The sequence below is a fragment of the Microtus pennsylvanicus genome, chromosome 9, assembly GCF_037038515.1.
Source record: "Microtus pennsylvanicus isolate mMicPen1 chromosome 9, mMicPen1.hap1, whole genome shotgun sequence".
NCBI lineage: Eukaryota > Metazoa > Chordata > Mammalia > Rodentia > Cricetidae > Microtus > Microtus pennsylvanicus.
The window spans coordinates 107,139,513-107,148,498 of NC_134587.1; the positions used below are offsets into that span (position 1 = coordinate 107,139,513).

The 8,986-nt window shown below is 51.3% G+C and overlaps 1 protein-coding gene across 2 annotated transcripts; it reads left to right on the forward strand.

The window, feature by feature from the left end:
* Positions 1-1,054: 1,054 nt before the first annotated feature.
* Positions 1,055-6,325, forward strand: Fam32a (family with sequence similarity 32 member A). Of its 2 annotated transcripts, none has more exons than XR_012911876.1 (4): positions 1,055-1,206; positions 1,285-1,851; positions 2,047-5,907; positions 6,120-6,325. XR_012911876.1 is itself a non-coding variant. In XM_075986967.1 (4 exons), the coding sequence occupies exons 1-4, from the start codon at positions 1,133-1,135 to the stop codon at positions 6,186-6,188; spliced, it is 339 nt and encodes a 112-aa protein (XP_075843082.1). In that variant the 5' UTR covers positions 1,118-1,132; the 3' UTR covers positions 6,189-6,325. The 2 variants fall into 2 exon arrangements, 1 of the variants encoding a protein (XP_075843082.1); XM_075986967.1 differs by having other exon boundaries at positions 1,118-1,206; positions 1,285-1,426; positions 5,854-5,907.
* Positions 6,326-8,986: the final 2,661 nt, after the last annotated feature.

Below are 8,986 nucleotides of genomic sequence, written 5' to 3' on the forward strand. Positions count from 1 at the left end.
AACCCCTTTAACTTTTCTTCCCCGCTCAATAAAGAATCTCTCTGTGAAAATGTGTGTTTGGGTGTGGTCTGTGCCTAATCAGGGGTCCGGGAGGAAGTCCCTGCTTTGCAGGGGTCCCCTTCGGAGTGTTCTTCTTCTACTTACTTGTATATAAACTATCAGCAAAAGGTGTGGCCCAGATTAAAAGCAGATCTTCCATCTCAAATGATCTGGTTTAAAGGTGGATCTTCCCACTTTAAATAATTTAATTAAGAAAATAATTCCTCACAAGTGTGCCCAGTTGGGTTTTAGTTAATTCTAAATGGAATCAAGTTGATGACCAAGAAACTGGTCCAGGAACGGCGGCTCAGGTCTATTGCTCAGTACTAAGGCAGGAAGACCAGTAAAGTCACAAGCTTCAGGCCAGACCCTGTCCCAAGCCGCAGTAGAGGGTCCACTCCCTGGATACACAGCGGAAAGAGCAAACCTACATTGCCCTCTCACTCCACTTGCTCACCACAGCGCACAGATAAATTTATCCTCCAAAACATTGCCAAAGAAAACAAAAATCCCCGCACATTTATGATCCCAGTAGTTGAGAAGTAAGGTTGTTAGGTGTGGCGGAGATCCGCTTGCCTCTGCTTCCCGAGTGTGGGATGAAAGGCGTGCACTAGCAGGGGCGGTGGCACACACCTTTAATCCCAGCACTCGGGAGGCAGAGGCAGGCGGATCTCTGTGAGTTCGAGGCCAGCCTGGTCTACAAGAGCTAGTTCCAGGACAGGCTCCAACATTACCAAGAAACCCTGTCTCGAAAAAACAAAAAACAAAACAACAACAAAAAAGGAGTGCACTAACATCACCTGGCTTTAAATGTAAATTCTTAATTAGAAAAAAATATAGTAATTAAGACTTCAAATTCCACAAAGCTAAAGAGGATGCCCACAAAGCCGGAAGTCGACCCTCAAACACACCGCACGGCTTTATGCAAGGTGTGAGCGGGTGTGAGACCGGAAGTATGCCGGAGCTATAAGACCTAAGTACGCTTACGTCTCGCCTACTCGACCAATCAGAAGAAAGCGAGGCGGGCGTCGGGCGGAAATACCGTTTACAAACAGGAAGTGTGCGGAGGTTTCGCGCGCGGCGGGCGAGTCCCATGGAGGCGTACGAGCAGGTCCAGAAGGGCCCCCTGAAGCTGAAAGGCGTCGCGGAGCTGGGCGTGACGAAGCGGTGAGGCCCGGGAGCCCGCGGTCTGTCCCCGAGGGCCGACCCCGGGTTCCGGCCACTTACCGGCCCCTTCTCCCCCAGGAAGAAGAAGAAAAAGGACAAAGACAAGGCCAAGCTGCTGGAGGCCATGGGGACGAGTAAGAAGAGCGAGGAGGAGAAGAGGCGCTGCCTGGACAAGCGCACGCCGGCGCAGGCGGCCTTCGAGAAGATGCAGGAGAAACGGGTGAGGCCGGCGGCGGGGACCGCGGAGGGCGGGCGGCCCCCGGAGTCGCCATGTAGCCCAGGCCTTCCCCAACTCCCCGTGTAGCCCAGGCCTTCCCCAACTCTCTGTGTAGCCCAGGCCTTCCCCAACTCCCCGTGTAGCCCAGGCCTTCCCCAACTCCCTGTGCAGCCCAGGTCTTCCCCAACTCCCTGTGTAGCCCAGGCCTTCCCCAACTCTCGGTGCAGCCCAGGCCTTCCCCAAACCCCCGTGTAGCCCAGGTCTTCCCCAACTCTCTGTGTAGCCCAGGTCTTCCCCAACTCTCTGTGTAGCCCAGGTCTTCCCCAACTCTCGGTGCAGCCCAGGCCTTCCCCAAACCCCCGTGTAGCCCAGGCCTTCCCCAAACCCCCGTGTAGCCCAGGCCTTCCCCAACTCCCTGTGTAGCCCAGGTCTTCCCCAACTCTCTGTGTAGCCCAGGCCTTCCCCAACCCCCTGTGTAGCCCAGGTCTTCCCCAACTCTCGGTGCAGCCCAGGCCTTCCCCAAACCCCCGTGTAGCCCAGGTCTTCCCCAACTCTCTGTGTAGCCCAGGTCTTCCTCAACTCCCTGTGTAGCCCAGGCCTTCCCCAACCCCCGTGTAGCCCAGGTCTTCCCCAACTCTCTGTGTAGCCCAGGCCTTCCCCAACCCCCTGTGTAGCCCAGGTCTTCCCCAACTCTCGGTGCAGCCCAGGCCTTCCCCAAACCCCCGTGTAGCCCAGGTCTTCCCCAACTCTCTGTGTAGCCCAGGCCTTCCCCAACTCTCTGTGTAGCCCAGGTCCTTCCCCAACTCCCCGTGTAGCCCAGGTCTTTTCCCCATCTCTCCCTGTATCCTGGACTTGTGGCCCTGCCTAACCTAGCTTTCCTGTGTACTAGGATGACAGGCAAGTGTCACCACTTTACGCCTGCTGTTAACCACGTTCATTGCTCTTAGGGTACCACAAAGTCTGCTTCCATAACAACTTGCTTTCTATCTTCAAATGGGCTTTGTAGTTGTTTGGAGGTAGTGAGGTGGCCTTGAACTCGTGCCTCAGCTGGTTCCTGAAAGGAATGCTGTGGCCCACGGGGCCACACTAGTTATTTTGGGTGTTTTTGAGGCACCATTTGTCTCTAGCCCAGGCTGTCCTCAGACTCATCTTGTAGACAAGGATGACCTCAGACGTGCCTATTGGGATGACAGCACCCAACACCCTGTCTTTAAACATTAGAGATCGTGAGAGAGAGGAGAGGCCAGTAAGACAGGCTCAGCTTAGACACTCAGTAAGACAGTGTAGGCTTAGACGGAAAATAAGCCTAGGTGTGTGGCTCCTGCTTTGCCATGTAGGATTCCCCGGGACCCAGTGCCTACCTCAGCCCAGCCATACCCTGCCAGGTCTGTTGTTCTTCTCTGAAGGCAGTCCCTCTCTCCTCAGATGAGGCTCTGAAGGTGTTTGGACTCCCTCTGTAGCACAGAGTGAGAAGAAACCAGGGCAACTGGTACACTTACTTCTACAGAGAAAGAGATGGTTTTCTCCCATGTATCAGGCTGAGGCTGAGCATCACCAGCCTGGTGTCTTGTGCACTGGCTCTGAACAAAATGCACGCATCACTCGGGTCTAATTTCTGTGCGCATGGGGCTGCAGGGTAGGCCCGGGACTGGCACTGTCTGCCGATTCCGAGAGGAATAGCCGGTTTTCATCCACTTAGAGGATGGCTGAAGTCACTCTTGCGGGGGAGTGGTGAGAACTGAGGGTGAGCAGCTGGTGCAGCCAAGGGTGATGGTTGGCCTGGGGAGGAAGGAAGGATGGCTATTTAGATCCTTTGTGGGGACGAAGGCAGCGGTGGGATGGGGAATAGAAAGTATCTTGGAGCCAGGAGTGGTGGGCGTTATGAGTTCCAGCCAGTGTAGGCTGCAGGATGAGACCCTTAGTTCAGAGAGCAAAAGTGGTGGCTTTTGGAGGACATGTGTGCACTCCCTTCGGATACATCTACCTCAGACATCGTTAGTCGATCCCCACATTCTCTGTAATAGAATCCAGTTATACCACCACATTTTTAAGACTTATTTATTGTTACCAATGTATGTACTCGAGTGCCATAGTATGTTCATGGAGGTCGGAGGACAACTTGTGGGAGGCAGGTCACTCTTTTCTTGTGTGGGTCCCAGGATCAAACTCAGGTTGTCCAGCTTGGCGGCCAGCAACTTTACCCACTGAGCCATCTCACCAGCCACAATCTGCTTCTTATTCTTCAGCCCGAAACTGTGTATTCAGACTTGGGTCCTCATTCAGTATTTTGGCCTGAGGACAAGAAATGGGGGATAGGAGCAGGACAGACGCCGGACAGACAGACACGGGTGAGATGGGGTAGGAGGGATGCTGACCAGGTGCAGGAGAGTCTCTGCATGAAGACGGAACAAAAAAGAACGGGCTGAGTGGCGGTGCCCACACCTTTAATCATGGCACTCTGGAGGCAGAAGCAGATGAAGCTCAATGAGTTCAAGGCTAGCCTGATCTATAGAGCAAGTTCCAGGACAGCCAGGGCTACACAGAGAAACCCTGTCTCAAAAAACCAAAATAAACAAAGAACAGAAGAGGACTAGCCCTCAGGGCAAGGAGCTTGTATTCAAATTGCAACCTGTTCTGTTTGCGTGGAAGAGAGGTGACTGTGATGAGAGGTGAGGTGGGAGGACGTGGACCAAGGTGATGCCCAGATTGCTAGGCGGCCCCTTTGGGTGGAGTGGGGTCAGCTGCAGATAAGGGGGGCAGCAGATGGAGGGGCCCGGGCTCTGCGTCTTCTGCCTTGTTCCCAGTTCCGCAGTCTGGTCCTCATCTTCACTTAAAAAACACACAAGCAAAACCCCAGCAAATATATATAGTATGTATTGGTCTTTTGCTTGTATTGGTTTTTGTCAGTGCAGTGCCCAAGGAGGCCAGAAGAGGGCAGCAGGTCCCCCAGGGCTGGAATTATAGATGATTCTGAGCTGCTGTGTGGGTGCTTGGAACTGAACTGGTCCTATGGAAAACCTGCCAGTGCTTTTAACTGAGTGTCCACTGAACATTTAAACACTGTCTCCATCTTCATGTTTCTAAAAACCTCTTTTGTGTGCTCAAGACAATCAGAAGACAATAGAGGAGTTGGTTCTCCCTCCCACCATGTAGGTCCCAGGGATTGAACTCCAGGCGCCTTTGCTCTCTAAGCCGTTTTCTGGCCCTGGTCCTCATGTTTGAAATGGGATCCTCTGATCCTCCTGCTTCAGGCCTCCCGTATACCCACCACACCCAGAATAGGTCTTTCTTTTCTGTTTTTGAAAATAACCTGAAGTATTTGGACTTGTGGGGTGCAGTGTTATATGTGATACCCATGTGCCGGGCAAACCCAGGAGGGCACCGTCTCCATCTAGTGAAGGGCTTTGATTATGTGTTGACTCCTCCAGCTGGCCACAGTTCCTGAGATGTGTGGTCTCTCCGCTGTGCCGTGGGACTTGGCACAGCCTGCCCCTTTGCTGTCTTGCTAGCCCCATGCTCTCTGTCTCTCCTCGTCAATCGTGTTCTCTGGTCTAGCCTGTACCTGAATGGAGTCACTGTTTAGCATCTACAACTGAATGACGACGTGGGCTGACTGGCTATGGTCTTGTGGCTCTCTGAGCTCCCTAATGACATCTTAACACAAGCTAGGATGGTGGAAGGAGTCTCAGTGAAGGACTGTCTTGATTTGCACTGGGATGGGAAGACCGGCCATCCTTGCCAACGTGCACAGCACCAGTCTCTGGTGTGAGACGTCTGTGTTTATGTGTACAAGTGTCATGCTGCCAGAGGAGACTGAAAAGGGTGGAGGATCCCTGATCCTGGACTGAGAGAAAATTGCGGGCCGCCATCTTGGTGCTGACTCTGAAAGAGAGCAGGTGCTCTTCACCACTGAACTGAAGCTCTTTAGCGCCAGGGTTTGAGTTTTGAACTGTAAGAGCAGAGAAAACTGAGCGTGAAGCTTGCTCCTATCCATTTCTCTATGCGCTTGCCTGACTTGTGGCCCTAAGACTGCCTTCCCTTTCCCCCCATGGTGGCCTGTGACCTGAAATAGCAAGCCAAATAACTTTGTCCCCCAAGTTTACTTTTTTGCCTGGGTATTTTGTTTTGGTAACAGAAATGAAAAGTGGGACACTGAACATTCATTTGGGTCCTGTCCCCTCAGTTCCTCTTCCCTAGGGCCTCTTGCTCCATGTTCTTTGCTTCTTCGTTTCCTTCCTTCCAGCCCAGTGTTTCACCATGGCCCAAGGCAAAACAAAGCCAGTGCCCAACTTCTGGCAGGATCTGCCTATAAGGGATGCTGGGGTTGCAGGGAGACTAAACAGGGGCCCCTCCTGAGTGAGGTGGCAGGAGAGAGACAGCTATAGACTGTGTTGGGCATGGGAACTCATCCCAGTCTCTTCTCTCTCCAGCAAATGGAAAGAATCCTAAAGAAGGCGTCCAAAACCCATAAGCAGAGAGTGGAGGTGAGCCCTGCACCTGTGGGGAGCCTGAGCCATGGGGGAGCCCAGAGCCCAGGACAGTGCGGCTTGAACAGTTGGAGCATACCCTCAGGCGTGGTGCTTCCCCAGGCTCATTTGGGGTGATTCGAGACCTGTGGTGGAGTGTGTGAGACGGGCTGGGCACAGATGGGGGCACTGCCTACCTGGTTCACGCTGATGTGGCCTCTCTTTCACAGGACTTCAACCGACACCTGGACACACTCACCGAGCACTATGACATTCCTAAAGTCAGCTGGACCAAGTAACTTGCCCCAGTGCAAAAGACAGGTCAGGCTGGCTGTTTTGCTCACCTCGGTGTTTTCTAGAATGCCCTACACCTGCCTGGTATATCTGCTGAAACCAGACTTTTCTGAAACTTGATTAAAGTCAGGCTGTCCTTTCACCGGGTGTACCCTTTTATATTTGGACTGCAACATTGTGCTTTGACAGGCTCGGGTCTTTTCTGGGTTAGGCCCATGAAAGGAGGGTACCCTTCCCACCCTGATTGTGGCATCTGTCTTCATCTGCACCATAATGCCAGGACAGGAAGCTCCTACCTGTGGCCCACCACACAAGTTTCCACAGTGCTGCTGCTTTTGGGCCACCTGGACATCAGACCACACAGCCTACATTGAGCAACAGCCACCTGAAGCAAGGATGGGACACAGGTCTCCAGCACATACCCTGCCCCTCAATCCACCTGGTGGTTGCCATTGCAGACATTGCTAATCAATCCAGTTTTCAATGATGGCGCCTGGGGCTCCAAGCATATGGCACATGTCATAAGCCTGCTTGGTATTCCTGGCTTAAGGACACCAAATACCAGACAATGCCAGGGCAAAGTGCCAGCAGACCTGGTGTGGTGGGAGGGCCCTGGTGCAGATTCTGTAGAGCTTCGTCATCTGAGAGTCTAGGTGGACCTCTTGGAGAACCTGTGCACACACTGGAGAGAAGCAACTTCTGTTACCATGGATACTGAAAGGCTACCAGGAATTCCTGGAGCTGGCATGTAGAATAAAGCAAGTGTCAGTCATGAAGTGGAGTCAGTGTGTCTGTTGTGCATGCTGTTCACCACAGGGACACCTTTCGATTCTGCCCTGTGAAGAAGGCACAGCACGAAACTGCTCGTGGGGGAAATGAGATGCTTCTGTTTTTTTAATGATGTGTGTGTGTTACAATATGTGTTGTGTATGCACACGTGTAGAGAACAGCTTGAAGAATTGTCTCTGTCCTTCTAACATGTGGATCCTGGGGGGTTTGGATCTCTCAGGTTGTGAGACTTGGCTGTAGGTGTCTTTACCCACTGATAAATCATATAACACTCATAGTCCAGTTGACACATTTATTCTACCTGTGTTCCTGACTGAGGGAGATGCATATAGAGTGAACGTGCCTTGTCTCAAGTGTTTAGAACCGTTTTGGATTTGGAATTTTTCTGGATTTGGGCAACACTGATTCTGTGATATGTAATGAGATATTGCAGTGATGTCACAGGTTTGCATACATTTCATTTCTTTTTTTTGTACCTATGCATATAGCCTGAGGTCATTTTATATGAATTTTTCTGTCTTTGAACATAGTATACAAAATACACAGTCTTGAAGAATTTTGTGCATGAGACAATTTAGTGGTGTGAGATTTAGTTATTTGGTTTTTGTTGTTTTGACGTATGGGGGGTGTTGAGACTGGGTCTCACTGTGCATGCAACCTTGATTGGTCTGGAATACTCTAGAACCTCTAGAGTGGTAGGATTGAAGGTGTGCACCACATGCCCTTTTTTGCTGGCTTCTCCTAGGTTCTGTAGCCCAGGCTGCAAAACTGCAGCCTACCAGGAGTTTGGCAGGGTGGCTCAGCAGATAAAGGCTCTTGCCCCCAAGCCTGAAGACTTGTGTTTGAGTCCCAGCATCCACATGGTAGAAGGAAAGAACTGATTTCCACACGTTTTCTGAACTCCACATGCTCACACACAATAAATGTTTAAAAAATAAAGAAGGGAGTAATAAGGAAATAAGCTAGAATGATCAAAATGTAAAAATATGAAATTGACAACGGACATATTAAATTTTTTTTGGTTTTGATTTTTTGAGACAGTTTTTCTGTGTAGCTTTGGAGCCTGTCCTGGAACTTGTTCTGTAGAACCAGGCTGGTCTCGGACTCACAGAGATCCTTCAACCTCTGCTCCCAAGTGCTGGGATAAAAGGCATGCGCCACCACCAGCAACTAAATTTTAAAAAAAAATTTTAAACTTTTGTCTTACTATATGTAACTCTGACTGGTCTGGGACACAGAGATCTGCCTGCCTCTGCCTTCCAAGTGCTGGGATTGAAGGTACACGCTACCATGCCTCACTAAAACATTACTTAAAAAACAACTTATTTAAAATTGTCCAAGTTCAGGCGTGTGTAGAGTGCAGGTGTTCACAGAGGCATCAAATCACCTGGAACTGGAGTATGTGAGTGTTGGGAACAAAGAGGTCTTGGTGGTTAAGAGTGAATTCTTCTCCAGTCGTGAAATTACTTTTTAAAACCTGAGGGGGGGGGGGGGCTACAAGTAAAAACTGCTGCCGAAACTGATGACCCGAGTGTGATCTCTGGGCCCCACGTGCTGAAAGGAGAGAGCTGACCCTTGCAAGTTGTCCTCTGACCTCCCGGTGTGTATAGGAACAGACACACACAAAGAAGAAACCCCCGGGGGCGGGGGGTGTTGGTACTGGTTTGATCTCCCGACGGGGGAGGGACACTTAAGAATGACAGAGTTATACTCTGCACAAGGCACAGTGGCTGAGTAACACACGTGCTAGTCACCTGGGTTCACTGGGGCACGACAGGGTGGAGCAGTCATTGACAGGTTGACACTGGCAGGTGACTGCTGAGAACGTTTGATTGCCTTTCAGAGACTGACTTCCTTTAGTCGCCACCTTACAGCGAATCACAGCTGGTGGCCGGATACTAGTTTACTAGACTTGTGCCGTAGGCAAGGCTGACCTCCCACAGCAGCGGGTGTGAAAGCGTCCACCTTCCTTCCAGCCTGCCGGCCACTGGAGTGATGATACAATTGCCCCGCC

What these genes read in the sequence shown, in the direction of transcription:
- Fam32a (XM_075986967.1), top strand. Translation starts at nt 1,133, where the DNA reads ATGGAGGCGTACGAGCAGGTCCAGAAGGGCCCCCTGAAGCTGAAAGGC. An exon ending in GAGCTGGGCGTGACGAAGCG is followed by an intron (nt 1,207 to 1,284) that starts GTGAGGCCCGGG and finishes CTTCTCCCCCAG; the next exon opens with GAAGAAGAAGAAAAAGGACA. An exon ending in CCCATAAGCAGAGAGTGGAG is followed by an intron (nt 5,908 to 6,119) that starts GTGAGCCCTGCA and finishes TCTCTTTCACAG; the next exon opens with GACTTCAACCGACACCTGGA.